The sequence below is a fragment of the Heptranchias perlo genome, chromosome 7, assembly GCF_035084215.1.
Source record: "Heptranchias perlo isolate sHepPer1 chromosome 7, sHepPer1.hap1, whole genome shotgun sequence".
NCBI classification, from domain to species: Eukaryota; Metazoa; Chordata; class Chondrichthyes; order Hexanchiformes; family Hexanchidae; genus Heptranchias; species Heptranchias perlo.
Window position 1 is genome coordinate 33,696,301 of NC_090331.1, and position 18,874 is coordinate 33,715,174.

At 40.0% G+C, this 18,874-nt stretch overlaps 1 protein-coding gene across 1 annotated transcript in view; it reads left to right on the forward strand.

The window, feature by feature from the left end:
• Positions 1–18,874, forward strand: part of LOC137323598 (inactive dipeptidyl peptidase 10-like) — a 685,713-nt gene that overhangs the window by 295,974 nt on the left and 370,865 nt on the right. Inside the window, exon 4 of the mRNA XM_067987272.1 lies at positions 14,159–14,253. Coding sequence (XP_067843373.1) covers positions 14,159–14,253 — 95 coding nt within the window. The remainder of the gene's footprint in view (positions 1–14,158; positions 14,254–18,874) is intronic.

Sequence of the window (18,874 nt, forward strand, 5' to 3'; positions counted from 1 at the left end):
CAACATTTAATAGTTTCTCACCATTTAAAAAATATTCAATTTTTCCTACCAAAGTGAATAACCACACATTTCCCCACATTATACTCCATCTGACACCTTCGTGTCCACTCACTTAATCTGTCTATAACCCTTTGCAGACTTTTTGTGTCCTCCTCACAGCTTACTTTCCCACCTAGCTTTGTATCATCAGCAAATTTGGATATGTTACACTCGGTCCCTTCATCTAAGTCATGAATACAGATTGTAAAGAGCTGAGGCCCAAGCACCGATCCCTGCGGCACTCCACTAGCTGGACCCCGTCAACCCAAAAATAATTTGTTTATCCCTACTCTCTGTTTTCCATCCGTTAACCAATCCTCAATCCACGCTAATATATTACCTCAATCCCATGAGTCCTACTCTTGTGTAACAACCTCTTGTGTGGCACCTTATCAAATGCCTTTTGAAAATCCAAATATACTACATCGACTGGTTTCCCCTCATCGACCCTGCTAGTTACTCCCTCAAAAAACTCTAATAGATTTGTCAAACACGATTTTCCTTTCATAAAACCGTGTTGACTCTGCCTAATCATATTATGATTTTCTAAGTGCCCTGTTACTACCTCCTTAATAATAGATTCCAGCATTTTCCCTACTACTGATGTCAGGCTAACTGGTTTCTAGTTCCGTGTTTTCTCTCTCCCTCCTTTCTTGAATAGCGGGGTTACATTTGATACCTTCCAATTCCAATATGAGGTTCCACTCTGCGGTCATGAAAGACTATGTAAAGAAGATAATTCAACAATTTGCATTGAAAAGGTTATAAATGTGGTAGCTGAAAGCTGGAATGCTGCTAAAGTGCTTTTAAGCATAAAGTATTACTGCTCTGGAACCACTTACAGGTTGTTATGCTCCTATTCACTGGTACTGAAGAGCTAAAAGAGCCCTCTGTAAAACACTAGTGTTACCTGTGTTGTATACTCATTGTCTGTGAATGCGTTGACGCTTATCACACTTATGTGAAGAAGTACCAAAACTCATATTATCAATGACATGACATAGTAATGATGAAGTGGCACTACAGAGAAATTTTGATTGCTTATCTGGCTGTAAAAAGTACAAGACTCTTCATTAAAATTAATTTTGTTTAGTTGAAAACATGCTACAAGTATAATTTTCCCCTACAATTTTCCTCCTTTATCTTTCCTTCCATGATGGAGGTGCCGGGGTGCAATTCCATTAATGGGACTTATTCTTCAAAACCTCATCATGTTCAAAATCATGAAGGGTTTAGATAAAGTAAATAAAGAGAAACTGTTCCCATTGGCAGAAGGGTCGAGAACCAGAGGACCCAGATTTAAGGTGATTGGCAAAAGAACCAAAGACGACATGAGGAAACACTTTTTTACGCAGCGAGTAGTTATGATCTGGAATGCGCTGCCTGAAAGCATGGTGGAAGCAGATTCAATTGTGGCTTTCTAAAAGGAATTGGATAAATACTTGAAAGGAAAAAAATTGCAGGGCTATGGGGAAAGAGCGAGGGAATGGGACTAACTGGATTGCTCTTACAAAAAGCCAGCAAAGGCTCGATGGGCTGAATGGCCTCCTTCTGTAACCATTCTATGAATCTATCTCATGTCTGTGTATGGACAGTGAGCATTAGTGAGATATTCAATTGTGGAGCAATCACAGGCAACCCAGCTTCTGTTCTTGCCTGATGACCACACTTACAGCAAAGCTTTTTGGACAATGATCAGGAGCAGTAATTGGTTGGCTTTCCATTTCCTTTGCTCAGAGACATTGGAGCAACTATAGTAATCCCATTGTCGCTTTGAGTGAACCCTGCATAAACCAGAAAATAAACATGGGACTTTCCTGGTCTATATGGGGGCTAAATTGGGCCACGTGGCACTACGCAGACTGTAGGCACTACGTGTAGGCACAATGTGTAGGCATTACGCAGACTCCTAAGCAAGATGCACACACAGACTTCTGGCATGATGTGTACAGGACGCCATGTTGGTAAAGGCATTTTCACTCGCGCACTTAACTAGGCCAGCAGCATGTAAAGTAGGGAGATTATGCGGTAAATCATGTACAACGTTGATTTAAAGGGACAGATGCGATTTTGGAACTCCACACTCTAGCTAACGCACAGCTGAACAGGTCTTAAACAACATAGAGGACCCCCCACCAGTGCTATTTAAAGGGAATATGCAGGTGTTACAGGTTAGTTGCTGGATTATTGCTCCTACCTGTTTTTGGAGGTCTCCCGTACATGAATACTAGGACTAGGGGACATATCCTAAAAATTAGAGCCAGGACTTGCAGGAGTGAAGTTAGGAAACACTTCTACAGGCAAAGGGTGGTAGAAGCTTGGAATTCTCTTCCACAAATGGCAGTTGATGCTAGCTCAATTGTTAATTTTAAATCTGAGATTGATAGATTTTTGTTAACCAAAGGTATTAAGGAATTTGGGACTAAGGCAGGTAAATGGAGTTAGGTCACAGAACAGCCATGATCTTATTGAATGGTGGAACAGGCTCGGGGGGCTCAATGGCCTACTCCTGTTCCTTTGTTCCCATGTTCCTATGATAAAGTTTCAATACTCTACAGGGAGTGGGCTGGCAACAGTAAGGGCATTGACAGAGTGGCAGGGGTGGGACGGAATGCTGTCATCCTGAGAGAGGTTCATGTTCCATGGAGTCACTGCCACTTGCTGCCTCCTGTTATGCGCCACTTTCTCCTGCAAGAAAGCGGGACGTGTGTTGGTGAGTGTCCTGCAGGATGTTTGGGTGATGTGGCTGTCATGGTTGAATAGCTGCCAATGCGTGTGACCTGTGAGTTGTGGGTGTGCGGCTTGCAACAGTGGTAATGTGTGAGGGTGAGGGGAAGCATCTGATTGGAAGAGATGCGTACTGATTGAAAGAGTTTGTTGGTAGGTGGGTAATGAGGGGGTAGTGCGTGGAGCAGTGGATGCGGCTAGTGCCACAGTTGGTAGGAGATGCCACTGGACAGTTGGCCTCACTCACCTTGACCACTCGTGTCAAATCATTGCAATCACTAAGGCTTCTAGTGCATCATCAGAGAACCTTGGTGCATGCTCTCTCACAGGGCTGGTACAAATTCAGATTGGTGTGGTCTGGCGTGCAGATTGGAGGATGTGCTATGTAGCTGTGAGAAACCTTTATTCAACCTATATTGTTTGAAAGAACTCAACAGTTTGTAAACATAAGGACGGAACCCGCATCTGTGTTTTATGTGTGAGATTTCTGATCTCCATTCGGACTTCGTATATTTTAAAAATATACGAGTCCTACAAACTTTGAGCAGCCAAGTTGTTGCTCATTAAAAATTGCAGAGTTCCCATCCTCACCATACTTCACTGTTTTGCAGCACAATTTCACCATTGACTTCCACCACTTCCTGCAGCCACAGTGCACCTTCCCGTTAAGAGGTGCAGGCTGCCTTATAGCTGTTTTTTGGGTGGCGGCCGCAACCCGGCTTTATTTCCGGTTTAATGTCGGGGCAGAAAAGTACAGGCTTCCCACTGGGAATGCCAAGTCCAAAAATTTTGCGGTCGCGACCCAAAAAAAACAACTATTTTCAATTACAACCCGCCCCCAACCCACCCGTTCTTGGGGTTTATAATCACCCCCATAATATCTGGGCCCCCTGCTGGTGAGCAGGCACTCAACAGCACAGGTAATGCTGGCTCCATGCAGCAATCATGAAAAACAGCAGGCAGCACGAATGTTAGCTGCTACATCTCAACGATCGCGATCCCAGCGCCGGTTTTCAGGGGTTAACAATTTAACCCCCATAGACTCACTATTGCACCATTAGGTGCACTGAGGGATCGGGGCAGCTTACTATATGTGTTATATAAATAGAACTTTTCTTATCTAGTAGCCTGATTGGAACAATGTCATCACTCAAAAGGTTCACCATAAACTCATAACTTTGTTAGTGAGTATTCTGATAGGTTTATTTGTGTCGATGTTTATCACGTTAGACTGCTCAGGATATATTTGGGTAGATTTTCAACTTTCTGCCCTGGCATAAAATTGGTGTTGCAGATCAGCTGCCTGCTATAGAAACCAACTGATTTTCATTTCCATTTTCCAAGTTGAAAATCTGCCCCATTCTGTTTACATTCTGATACATGAATACTTCCACCCAGATAAACCCATTCTTCATTAAACACTTACCAAATGATGCTTCCTTTTGGGAGCCAAATCAAAAATGATTGCTATGATGCATGTGTAATGGACAATGATTTTAGGTAGACATTCTATTCGAGAGAACGACATAAGCAGTGGAATTCTCTGTTTCAAAGTGTTCTGTTTCAAAGTGAGTGATTATGCTGTCATTGTAAACAGATCACAGTGGGATGAACTACCTAAGAGATTACTTACTATTTATTTATTATATTTCGTACACTTGGTTCCATGTGGAGAATACCAGTGTGGCAGCATTGGGCAGATAGGCATTACAAACTCAATGAGCAATCTAAAACAATGAAAGTGTTCACAAATTTTGGGTGGCAGGAGGCTACTGACTGAAGAAACAGTTGCCAGCACTCAGGTAAGTTGCAGTGGGGGGGGTTTCAAAAGGGTCTTCTGTTCGGGAATGAGAGAGCCCGGGGCAGGAGAAGCTTAAATTTTATTTGTGGGGCCTGGAGGAACACTCCTACTCCTCCTGGCCCCACAGGGAAAGTAAACAAACGTACCTGTTGGGGCCTCTTTTGGTCCCTCTCCTCTTCGCCACTTTCACACATGTACACACTCCTGGTAATTGTGTTGTGGCACAGTCCTGGGAACATATCTCCAGCCCATTCTTTCATCCTGCAAATATGGATGGCATGGGGAGAAATAAGAGGGAAATGGAGAAAATAAAAGAACTTTAAACAAATAGAACATTTGGTGGAGATTGGGTTGAACAAATGGTTTAAGATACTAATCTCCAGGATCTAGTTATAATCCAGTTTAGACTGATGAGTTACATATCTCCTCTGTCTGACAGCTCTAATATTGGGCCAGAATTTACTGTGAACGGTGAACGAACGGTGCCTGCCATTTGTTAGACTTGCCCTTGCCCATATACTCTCCATGAGCTTTCGTGCTGGAAGTTAGAGATCCAAATGATGCGGCGCCTTCTGCAGGGCATCTAGGACCTGTGTGAACAGGGCAAGCCAACTGTCTATCTCCTTAATCAATCAGATTGAAGAATCGTTAATGAGCAACACAGAGTCTGAACCAGGAAGTGTAAGTTAGAATAGTGAATTCAATGTCAAATCAGGTACAGAAAGAGAAATAGAGGGAAAGAAAGATTGGATTAAGATAGAGCGAGAAAAAAGAGACAAAGAAAAAGTAAAAAAAAGTATTAAATTTTTAAAAAATCTCCAGCAACAATCAAAAGCTGAAGGAATGAGACTCTACACTTGTAAAAGTTAACTTTCCATATAAATTCAGCTAAAATTAATGGGTCAGATTTTGTTGCAGCATGGCATCTAACGGCATCTGCTGTTAGTTAGACTTGTGCCTGCACCCTCAGCTCAAAACATTTTTGCCCAATAAGTTGCTGAAAGTGTGAGCTGATAACATCGCAACGAGGGAAACAGGGCATCTGGGACCTTAGTGAAGAGGGCAACCAACAGGGTATTTCCTTAACCAATCAGATTTAAGGATTGTGAAATTACCAACACACGGACTGAGAAGGAGGGTGAATTCAATGTCAAATCAGGTACAGAAAAAGAAATAAAGAGAGGGAAAGAAAGATTGGATTAAGAGAAAGAAAGATTGGATTAAGAGAGAGAAAAAAAAAGACAGAAAGCAAAAGTTAAAAAAAAATTTAAATTTGGCTTTTTTAAAATCACCAGCAACAATTAAAACTTGAAGGAATGAGACTCCACACTTGTAATAGTTAATGTTCCGTGTCAAAGAGGTTGACCAGCAATACTTAACACTGATTACATCGTTAAAAGGGCACTTAGACTGCAATCGACATGACTTAAATTTTTGTGGTGAGTTTAGTTCTTATCTGCTGTGTAAATACAGCAACTTCGCCATTTCAGTGGTGAGGCAGACAGCAAGATGCCGTTTTCGCGAAGCTAACGGCAGAACAGTGCAACTCGGACAACAATTTTTGGATATTTGTGTTTAACCGTGAATCTGCCCCTCGCCTGAAGTTTCTGTTTCATTTGTGCATAAATAATGGCAAGTGCAATTAGCCTTACCGTTACTTTGACAGCAAAATATGGGACATTATAATACTTCTAAGGCTGACCCCCCCCCCCCCCCCCAAAAACAGAAATGTGAATTTAGTAAACACCATTGGAGTTAGGCTGGTAAGTAAATACCTAAACCTAGGTATTCAAAATCTGGCTGAGAAAGAACTGCAGTATGTGAAATACAAAATTTCAGCAACAGCAGAAGATAAACAGAGACTATATTGTTGACAACTTACACCTTTTGTACAAAGCTTGTTTTTTAAAACCAACTTTGAATTGCTCATAAGTAAATTAATATAGGAATAATTAGAGATCAATACTATATCTTGGGAAACTCTGGGATTAGACTTGTATAGAACTTCATTTTAAATGATTCCTTTATGATACAATGAGCTTGTTTTAAGTTATATTCTGTCCATTGTTTGATTGTACTGCTCAGTGAGCTTATCCATAGAATGACTGCCCACGAGGGTTCCAGGATTGTTCCCTGATCTCAATCAGAATCAATTCCTGCGTGTTGAGTGTGGGGAGGAGAGGAATTGACCAGGTTTTACCCTTCCTGTCGGTGCCTGCTAGAAGTCAATGTTGGGTGAGGATAAGATTAGGTTCGACTGTTATACCCTCCAGTGGAACTACTAGTTTTTATCCACTTCTACCTTGTAGAGAAACTGGGTGCAGTGACGTCACACCCCAGAACCAGCCGTTCTACAAATCAGAAAAAGATAGAAAATGGCAGCTCCAATCAGGAGATTAGTCTGATCAGTGATATTTAGCACATATGTAAAATTAGAAGCCAGGGTTGAATTTGGGAAACTCTGGGACAAGGCCCTGAAGGCTTTTAAACAAAGTTATGTTTGTAAATCAAATGCTAACATTTATGCATGTATCAATTGATGCAAGCTCTATTAAAAGTATTTTTCCTCATCTCATTGCCTATTTATGAGGTGTCAAATGATATCTATTGTTTGAAAATTATATAATTGTGTCTTTTTAAATCTAATACATTAGAAATGCACTACACATTTTAATACTATCTTAACTTCATTCTATTCTCTAGTTTTGATTAATTGTCTGGTTTGTTTATATATTCATGACTTGTTGAATGTTTTAAGATTAGACTAATTACAAAATGTTTTCAAAATGCAATACATTAGAATTGCATCAAATAAATTATTACTATATTATATCAATTTTATGCCTTCCAATTCTTTATATCTGAGATTGACATTGTTAATAGTGCTACTATAATATTGTTCCCTTCATGGGTGTTTAATTTTAAATTAATACAATATATTTATCCTCATTCATGATCAGAAATGTCTGCTCTGATATGCTGTAACTATTTATCGTCCCCTGTAGCACTCAGTGCTTTCTTATGTTAATATTGACTGTTCCACAGTAAAATTTCCCATGCCACTACGCTGAGGAGGGAATTATCTCACAAGCCAATAAGGCAGTAATTAAACATGCATTTCTTTGTACATGGGACTTGAACCACACCCCTTGTGCTGCACTATCTGTATTACCCAAAACATTCACCAACACACAGTTGGATTACAACGTGGATATATCACCATTAATTGAATCACTGCTGCTATCATGGCATCACTTCATTGGCTTTACATCAATAAGCTAGATTTTTAATGCAACTATTTATTTAGAATGGCTAAGAACTACCATATAAATATTGCTTTTTAAATTACTTATACTGAGGTCTGATTTGAATCTAATTCTTTGCTTGAAAGGCAAATTAATTGACACTTTTAAGAGCGAATAATGTGCAGATTTTTTATGGAGTTTTTTTAAGATCGTATCAGACTTTTTGTGGTTGATTGTTCGAGCAGTTTATCTTCCCTCGCTTCCTTGGTGTTTAAGTTTCAAACATATGTGGAATTGAAAGAAATGTAAAACATACAGAGCATATCTTCAACAAATCTGAACAAGTAGCTGCAATTTGCTTAAAATTAAAATAAGTTGCTTTATAGAACCAAACTGAGGAGAAATAGTTGAAATCTATATTTAATCTTGTTACTGTATAGTTACAGTATTGAGGTAGTGACCATAAGTTTTTTGGATTGTTGAATGCAAACACAAAACAAGTAAAATATCTTTTATAGATCCCAAAATATTCTTTTATGTTGACCTTGTACTGTAGTAGGGTACAGGCTAGGGTTATATATTCTGAGAAATTCCTGAAACTGTAAGGGTGATTTTTACCCTGACTGCTCGGCAGAAACTGGGCGGGCAGTTAAAATCACCCATAGGACTCACCTGCCAACATCCTGCACTGTTCCGACAAGCTACAATTTTAACTTGCTGTTCTGAGAAGAAGAGAAGGACACCTGTCAGAAACCAGGAGGGTCCTTCTTTAAATATGTAGATTGGACTCCGATGCTGTTTTAAGTGTGAGCCTTAACAGGAAAGCCATTGTTGTTTTCCTGCCAGGCTAATCTAGCAGGAAGAGGAGTCACTACCACAAGAGGCCCATAAAGGTAAATCTTTTTACTTTTTTTAAACTTTCCTTGTGGGTCCAGAAGGAGCAGGTGTGCTCCCCTGGATCCACAGGAACGTTTAGTCTTCTCCTGCCCCGGGTTCCCTCTTCCTGGATCGTGAGACCCTCATGAAACCCTCTCCCTATGAGTTACCTGAGTGCCAGGGACCGTTCTTTTGATCTCTGGCAGTGGCCCCCTGCCACCCGACACTGCGTTCTCGCCCACTGCCACTTCCCGCCAGTTTTGGGCAGGAAACTGACCGAGGGCATGCAGGTGACACCCAGGAGTTAAAATCTTTCAGGCCTCCTACTGCCGAGGTCAGGACGGTTTGCTGTCCGCCTCAATCCCCACCTTTCTGATTCCTGCCCCAAGTTAAAATCGGGGCTTGTACGATTATCACCCATAGACCCTCTACCCCATTATACTTAAGTTTCAAATGTAGTCTATTCATTCCGAATTCAGACTCTGCTCGGTGAGAGTGTTTGACCAATACTGATCAACACCGAACAGAATGTAGAATTGGCCCTAAGTTTAGTATTTTTGCTGTGAGACTGAAGCATTTGGGTAAAGCCTGTTCCACTCGCTCTCTGCATCAAAAGTCTCACGCATTCCAATATTTGGATCTTGGATTCAATAGTAATATTCAATTTTATTGGCATTAAGGATGATAGTTGAACAAATACTTAAGATTTGGCTTAAGAGGGAAGTTCTTTATTTTTTTTTTCATATGTTTGAACTGTTAAGCTAGAAGTAGTAATATTTTTCTAAGATAACACTATTCATTATTGGATCTTGCCAGACGCTATCTTGTTTTCCCAAGTTATTTTCTCCTCTTTTCCTCTTATGTTTCTGAGTGTAATATCCCCTTTCCAGTTGAGAGGATAAAGACCAGGTTTCAGACCTCTACCAATACCAGTCCATTATTTGACATTGTGAAGTTCACATTACTGAGACACTGGGCCTCTGAGATTTCATTGTTTCATGTGAAGAAGTAGCTGTCTTCTTCTCAGTGACACAGCTGAGATCAAAAACTTACTATGTGAGGAATCTTGGGTGTCCAGGATTCTACTAGCCTGTGTCATGTTGCTTTGTAGCTCCAAAATGCTATGCTGACATATTGCCGGCATGAACATTTTTTTGCATGACGATAAATTGTCCACCTGGGGAAAGAAGCGAAAAACCTGAGGAAATCCCCACAGTGCTGTTTGAATGGAAACTGCACACCTGCTTCTAAGAAACAAAACCAATCTCGCCAAGCCACAGGTCCTTCTATTCTTCAGCAATAATGTTGTTGTCATTTTTCATGAACAAGCTTTCCAGAAGAAAACTGAAAAGGATCTGGCAACTGAGCAGAAAAAGCTTTTGTTCTCCATATTTTCAGCTACCTGGAATAATTTTTGAAAGTATTATGTTAAATGAAACAGAGAAGAAATTGGAGAATGTGGCTGTCAGTCTTCATAATGGATTCTGTGAAAATGCAACTAGCTTAAAAGAGATGAAAAATTCATTAGTGTGAGCACTAGCTGATTGCTTTATGCTATTAAGTATTTAAGCAAGTAAATTGCAAAACTATCAGATGAAAAATAGAAATATCTATGCCACTTACGAGACAATAATTTCCTTCATTAAACAAGATGTGCAGTCATTATACTACTGTTGAACAGACATTTAAATGTATTCTACAGGCTAGGAATAACTAGTTTCATGAGAATTTAGAATGAACCATTTTAATCTCTCTTTATTGAAAATATTGCACCAGAAGAGCCTCTCTTTGTTTCTAGTAAATGCTGTACAGATTGACATCAAAAATTGCAGTGAATTCTCAGTGAGATGTGGGGAGTTCTGAAATTTCTGAGTGTGAATAAGTCACTTAATCTCCACCCCACTTCCATGTACTATGTACACACAGTTAGCGATATTTTTGTTTGCATTTATATCAATCTACAAAATAAATCTACTAATTCATAGCATACATTATATCCAAGTAGTTTCCATTATGTTTTTGTATAGCTTAGGGGAACTGAACACTAATTTCAATTATACAAGAGCTCCTAAGTTATAGAGAAAAATATTCAAAGTTTTTTGATCTCTGAAGCCCAAAACCTGCTTAAACAATTAGCCAAATTTGCATCCTTTTGCAATTTTTCACAGGAAAATTAGAACGCAGTATTTTGAACAGCTTAAATTTATCTGGAGTTACAACATCCTCATTGCTGCCCCTCAACAAATACCTTTGTTAACTCCCACTGAAATTATTAATATTTTCTTTCTTGCCTTTTAATAAGACTGATTACCCTGACTAGCTCTTGTGCTCATTAATAAGAATCATTACCTTGGCTAACTGTAGGCAAGATGCATACTCTTGCTTCTTAACAGAAAGAATCATTTGTAGCTCCTTTGCTGGTTCAGTAGGTAAATGCAGCATCCAGTGTGGTTCTGTGGCATATCAGTTGCAGCTTCAATTCCCAGCAACTGCTGCTAACCTCAACCAGTGCTGCATTTGGGGCACCACAGCATCCCTAGGTTGTGGAGGAAAATATCAACCAAGCTCCTGATTGCTTCCTAGTGACTGCAGTTGGAAAGTGTTCAAGTGTGTATGTTGGGTGTAAAAAAGATTGGGCATAGGTGCGATGCCCCTAAGGTCAAATAGCATGCCAACAATTGGGATGCCAGCAATTGTACAGCTGCACCCTGACATAAGTCAGTAGAAGTTAATATAATAAATATAGAGGAAAAAGAAATGAAAGGAAGAGCAGAACACATCTTAGTTTAAAACTAATTACATAGAATGTACAGCACAGAAACAGGCCATTCAGCCCAACAGGTCTACGGCAGTGTTTATGTTCCATACGAGTCTCCTCCCACTCCTCAATTACACATACCTTGTGGTGCTGTCTGTATCCATTGATTGGAGGCCCAGGGATAAGCAGAAAAGTGCAGCCTAAGCGAGGTGGGAAGTGAGAGGCAAGCGTTGGCCAAGCACCATAGCAGACCATTATGTTATCGATAAGGACAATGCAGTTGATGTTGTCTATATGGATTTTCAAAGGGCGTTTGATAAAGTGCCACATAATGTGCTTGTCAGCAAAATTGAAGCCCATGGAATAAAAGGGGCAGTGGTAGCATGGATATGAAATTGGCTAAGTGACAAGAAATAGAGAGTAGTGGTGAACAGTTGGTTTTCGGACTGGAGATAGGTATACGGTGGTGTTCCCCAGTGGTCGGTACTAGGAACACTGCTTTTTTTGATATATATTAATGACTTGGACTTGGGTGTCAGGGCACAATTTCAAAATTTGCAGATGATACAAAAAACTTGGAAGAGTAGTAAACAGTGAGGAGGATAGTGATAGACTAAAGAGGACATAGACCAGGCTGATGGAATGGGCAGACACATGGCAGATGAAATTTAACACAGAGAAGTGCGAAGTGATACATTTTGGCAGGAATAATGAGGAGAGGCAATATCAACTAAATGGTACAATTGTAAAGGAGGTGCAGGAACAGAGACCTGGGGGTATATGTGCACAAATCTTTGAAGGTGGCAGGACAGGTTGAGAAAGCGGTAAAAAAAAAACATACAGGATCCTGGGCTTTATAAATAGAGGCATAGAGTACAAAAGCAAGGAAGTTATGTTGAACCTTTATGAAACACTGGTTCAGCCACAACTGGAGTATTGTGTCCAATTCTGGGCACCACACTTTAGGAAGGATGTGAAGGCCTTAGAGAGGGTGCAGAAAAGATTTACTAGAATGGTTGCAGGGATGAGGGACTTCAGTTACGTGGATAGACTGGAGAAGCTGGGGTTGTTCTCCTTCGAGCAGAGGAGGTTGAGAGGAGATTTAACAGAAGTATTCAAAATCATGAAGGGTTTAGATAAGGTTAATAAAAATAAACTGTTCCCATTGGCAGAAGGGTCGAGAACCAGAGGACACAGATTTAAGGTGATTGGCAAAAGAACCAAAGGCGACATGAGGGAAAACCTTTTTACACAGCGAGTAGTTATGATCTGGAATGCGCTGTCTGAAAGGGTGATGGAAGCAGATTCAATTGTGGCTTTCATAAAGGAATTGGATAAATACCTGAAGGGAAAAAAATTGCAGGGATACAGGGAAGGAGCGGGGGAATGGGACTAACTGGATTGCTCTTACAAAGAGCCGGCATGGGCTCGATGGGCCTCCTTCTGTGCTGTAATCATTCTATGATTCTATAAGGTGCAGGGGGTGAGCGAGTGGCAGGTTACAACTTGAGGCAATGGAATCGTGAAAATGTTGAGGCTCTGAGAAAAAGAGCCAGTAGTTCAACTGGGGGAGGTAAGTTAGGACTTCTGTACTTTCCTCTGTTTACTGAACTGCTGTGAAGGGTGAAACTGTCATGGCAGCAGGAGTGGATTTTTTTCCCTAGTGCCTATTGTATTGTTTTATACAGTGGAAACACTGAATCAATCAGAAACATGAGATGATTGCTTTTGTAATATATGATTGGTTCAGTGTTTCTTTTGTAATCTCCAATTAGAAAGCTTGGAGACAAGTCTACTGTCATGCAGAACAGGCATATTTTAGTATTATTGGCTTAATAGTACAACAACAAAGCTAATAATGGCACCTGAGAACCTTAATAGCTTCATATAATGGTTTGTTTCAGCATCATAGCACATGAGCTGTAAACATGAACAAATATTGAGCACAGGGAGCCTGAATGTCTTTATTTCGCCCACAGAATTGTAGATTTGTGGGACAGGTTCCCACTAAATGCAGCTGATGCTATGGTAATAAATTCCTTTAAAATGAAATAGATAAATATTTGGTTAAAATAAATTGAAAGTTATGAGTAAATATAGGCATAAATGAAAAAATATTATCTGTTAGAGCTGAATAATGTAGATTGTAGTATTAGATTGATGTCTGGGAATTTTGCTGGATTGCAGTAGGCAGTCAAAGTATTTATTTCACAGAATCTAATTTCTTGGAAAATGTACCAGTGGTTATTTACCTTTTAAGAGATCAAATTATTAGGATAGACTCCATAATGCAAATTGGATATTGTCAACAGATAGAATAGAGTTGGTGCAAAGATGGCCTTTTCTGTTTAAATTTCTCTTTAAGAATGCCTAAATTTCAAATTGATTCATCCCAATATAAAATTGATAATTATGAACAGGAAATGCTGCAAATGTACACTTGATCTCGTCAGCATTTGTAAAGAGAAAAGATGGGTTAAGGTTTCAGGTGTAAATCATTTGTCAGACTGATGAAGGGTCTACTGCTGAATGGTTAATCCATTCTTTTCAGATCCCTATGGACCTGCTGTGTATTTACAGCACGCTGTTTTTAATTCCCTTTTTCTTTCTCTTTTTTATCTAAAATTGATGCTCTTTTACAAGTACTAATTAAGATGTGCTGTTAGAAAAAAAGTATCTTAATTGCTTCACTTTCTCCTATTCTCCTGACAGATACAGAGGTGGTATATCGGACCAGAGATGGGCATGTGATCAAACTGAATATAGTAACAAATGAAACAAAGGTGTTGCTGGAAAACAGCACATTCGTAAGTAAATAGATTTGCATATTTGTATTTTCCTCTTCATTTTAAAATATTTTTATTTTTGATTATATTTAAAGGGTTTATTGCATTTCACGAACAACTGTACTAGGTGTGTACAAGTTTAAAAAATAACCACATTTACCAACTAGAATTTCAAATCATGCAACCATATTTGCAGAAATCTATAAGGACACCAGTATTCCAGCATCATGGTCTATTCTAGCAGGGCCAGGTATTCTCAAGTATTGCGGACTTGGATTTAGCAGTATGGGCCTGAAAGGTGGTGATTTTTTTTTGGGGGGGGTGGGGGGAAGTGGGGTATTTATGGCATAGTTGGCTGAAATCTGGGGTGTAAGTCAGATATGTCAGTGAGGCCCCTTCTAAAATACACACTGAATTCTGGTGGATCTGGGTGCTGGCAGAATATGTGCCTGCACCCAAAATGATGCATGAATGCAAATGGCAGGATAATGAGGGCAAAAGCAGCTGTCCCAGAAATTCCACCAGGATAAGGCTACGCCAAAGGAGAAGATCAGTGAGAAGGAACCTTTCCATCAAAGTCCACAGATAATGTCACTACCTTGATGGTGTATCAGAACCTCATTAATAAATGTATATTGGAGTCCGATACCAATGCTATTTCTGTCTCTGCCAACGTTGCTACCATTAGTTCCTGCTCTCACCCACAAATCATGGGTGGAACAAGTCAGGAGGCAGCCATTTCCAATTAAATTTAAAGGGATCCATAACTGTTCTTAGGTAAAACTGTAGAAAGTTTTGAGAGACATTTCGCTTACATTAAATAGTGTTTTGCTACTTTTATGATTTTAAAGTGCTTGTAGTTGCTGATGGACTTTCTGAACTCTTAAGGGGCTTCTGGCATTTCACTTAATGCTTTATGGGGGTCCTTAGGGGTATTCTACTTTGGCAAGAGGAGGAGGAGGAGGAGCAGCAGCAACAGGAGAAAAGAGCCAACAGGGCTGCAGCTGGAGGGAGAGCTAATGGGAGGAGATGACTCACCGATATCCTTACCTTCCCAAAAGAGTTGATAGGCTCAGAACAAAATACGTGTAGTTCTCTGAGGAGCAGTGCATAAGGAGGCTTTGCTTTTCTACTGAGGAGTTGTCTCACCTCCTGCAACAAGATCTGCAACCAAATGCCACAGCTAGCGGTTCAAGAAGGCAGCTCACCACCACCTTCTCAAGGGCAATTAGGGATGGGCAATAAATCCTGGCCTCACCAGCAATGCTCACATCTCATGAATGAATAAAAAAAACAGCATTATCTGTCGCACTCAAGGCCACTGCAGCCTTGAACTTCTTTGCCTCTGGCTCCTTCCAGGCTGTCAGAAGGGATATGTCCAGTATGATATCGGTTTGCTGTATGTTGCATAAATTTGCTCTGCAATGAGGACAACACGTGAAGCCATCATTAGCTGAGGATCTTCAGCATGATGAGGGAGAGGACACAGATGACATTGAGGATGACAAGGAAGGGGTAGGGCTCCAACAGTTGTCTGCAGCCGGAGATGTCTGGCAGCAACTTATTGAACAGCATTTCAGCTGAACAATCCCTGCTGTCCTGCATTAATAGTCATGTCCAATATCAGTCCCAGTCCTTCCACCCTCAAATAAATTCCATTTTCTCAAGGACCTGAAATGATATTCATTCTAACTAACATTGCAGGGTTATCAGCTACTATAGAAAATTCTCTGCGCATTAAGATTTCAAAAAGAATTATCATTTTACTGGCCCACACAAATGCCCATGTACTAACTACCATCCTACTGTGTCACGAGTGTCACCTTAAGCGCTCTATTACCTACTCCAATGCTTCTATGAGGTGAACCCCTGTGGCTTCAACGTGGGAGGTGGAAGGTTGCTGTGGATCAGTCAAGGGCTCATGAGATGCTTGAAGTAGACAAAGTCTAGGAGCTTGGGTCTAAGAAGGGCCAACTGCAGACTGCAGCAACTTGAAGATAATTGAGCCCAGAGACCATCAGATTTTTAAAACCCAAATTTCCCACTACCTAATCACTCACTACATTTTATTTGCCATGTTTTCTCTTTTACGGCTTAAGGAAATGGCAGACTTGTTGAATAATGACTTTGTGTCAGTCTTCACAGTAGAGGAAGAGGATAATATACCTGACATTCCAGGGAAATTAATAATGAATCAAGGACTGGATATTACTAAAGTTAAAGTAATTAAGAAAACAGTATTAGAAAAAATTGTAGTAAATCCCCAGGACCTGATGGTCCCCAACCCAGGGTTTTAATGGAAGTAGGTGAGGAAATTGCAGATGTTTTAGCCATAATCTTCCAAAGCTCTTTCGGTTCAGGAATTGTCCCTTTAGATTGGAAAATTGCAAATGTAACTCTATTATTTAAGAACGGTGAGAGAAACCAAGAAATTATAAACATGTTAGTAACATCTGTTGTGGGGAAGTTATTGGAATCTATAACTAAGGACAGAATGACTGAGAGAAATTTGAGCTGATTAGAGAGAGCCAACATGGATTTGTAAAGAGTCGGTCATGTCTAATGAACCTAATTGAATTTTTTGAGGAAGTAACTAAAGTAGTAGAAAGGGGAATGTCTATGGATACAGTTTATATGGACTTCCAGAAGGAATTCGATAGGGTTCCACATAAGAGACTGTTAACTAAAATTAAAGCTCATGGAATTGAAAGACAATTATTGATCTGGTTAGGAGATTGGTTAGGTGGTAGAAGACAGAGAGTAGGGATAATGGGTATGTACTCGAATTGGATGGAAGTAACTAGTAGTGTCCCACAAGGATCTGTGCTGGGGCCTCAACTATTCACTATATTTATTAATGACTTAGATAACGTAATAGAGAGCCATATATCCAAGTTTGCTGATGACACAAAGATTGGTGGCATAGTAAGAAGTGTAAATGGAAGCATAAAATTACACAGAGACATTGTTAGATTAAGTGAACGGGTAAAACTATGGCAGATGGATTTCAAAGCAGGTAAGTGTGAGGTCATCCATTTTGGACCAAAAAAGGATAGATCCGAGTAATTTTTAAATGGTGAAACGCTAGGAACAGTGGAGGTCCAAAGAGATTTAGAGGTCCATGTATACAGATCACTAAAATGTAGTGGTCAAGTACAAAAAATAATCAAAAAGGCGAATGGAATGTAAGCCATTATAACTAGAGGACTAGAATTTAAAGGGAAGGAAGTTTCGTTACAGTTACACAAAGCCCTGGCTAGACCACATCTGGAGTACTGTGTATAGTTCTGGGCACCGCACCTTAGAAAGGATATATTGGCCTTGGAAGGAGTGCAGTGCAGATTCACCAGAATGTAACTATGGCTCCCAGGGTAAAATAATGAAGATAAATTACATAAACTAGGCTTGTATTCCCTGAAATAAAGAAGGGTTAGAGGTGATTTGATTGAGGTTTTTAGGATTTTGAAAGGAATTGATAAGGTAGATAGAGAGAAATACTTTCCGCTGGTGGGGGAGTCTAGGACAAGGGGACATAACCTTAAAATCAGAGCCAGGCCATTCAGGAGAAAAGTCAGGAAACACTTCTTCACACAAAGGGTGGTAGAAGTTTGAACTCTCTTCCACAAAAAGCAGGAGATGCTACCACAATTAATAATTTTAAATCTGAGATCAATAGATATTTGCTAGCCAAGGGTATTAAGGGGTACAGAGCAAAGGCGGGTAAATGGAGTTAGGGTACAGATCAGTAATGATCTCATTGAATGGTGAAATAGGCTTGAGGGGCTGAATGGCCTACTCATGTTCCTATGTTCCTTTCAACCTTGGTAGTGCCCCACACTCTGGGCTTTAGTCTTTTCACCTTGGTTTCTTAATTTTAAAAAAATACATTGGGTCAGTTAACCTTTTGAACATAGAAATCTTCAGGTACTTGATTTTTCTGAAAAATTATAAAATGTTTATAAATTTTTCTAATTTGCATTATTATTTCGAAAACCAATAGGAAGCCGTTCATTAGATAAAAACAAATGAGAAGACCATTTGGCTCATCCTTCCAGAAAGACCCCTGTCATAGCATCTAATTGTTTCTTAACTTTTAAAAATGTATTCTTGGGATGTGAGTGATGGTAGCAAGGCCACATTTACTACCTATCTCTAATTGCCTTGAGAAGATGGTGGAGGGCCTTCAACTTGAACTGCTGTTGTGGTGCTCCCACATAGTGTTAGGTAAGTTATTCCAGGATATTGATCTAGACACAATGAAGAAATTGTGATATATGTTCAAGTCAGGATAGTGTGTGACTTGGAGGTGATCGTATTCCCATGACATTGTCGTAGAGGTTGTTGGGGAGATAATGTTGTTGAAGTAATCTTGATGAGTTGCTGCAGTGCTTCCTGTAGATAGTATATAATGCAGCCACTGTGTGGCAGTGTTGGAGGGATGGATATTACATCCAATAGTGGAGGCACTGATCAAGCAAACTGCTCTGTCCTTGATAGTGTTGAGCTTCGAGTGTTGCAACCATCCAGTCAAGTGGTGAATATTCCGTCACACTTCTGACTTGAGCCTCGTCGATGATTGATAGGCTATAAGGAGTCCAGAGCTGAGCCACTCGCCACAGAGTAACCAGACTCGGCTCTGCTC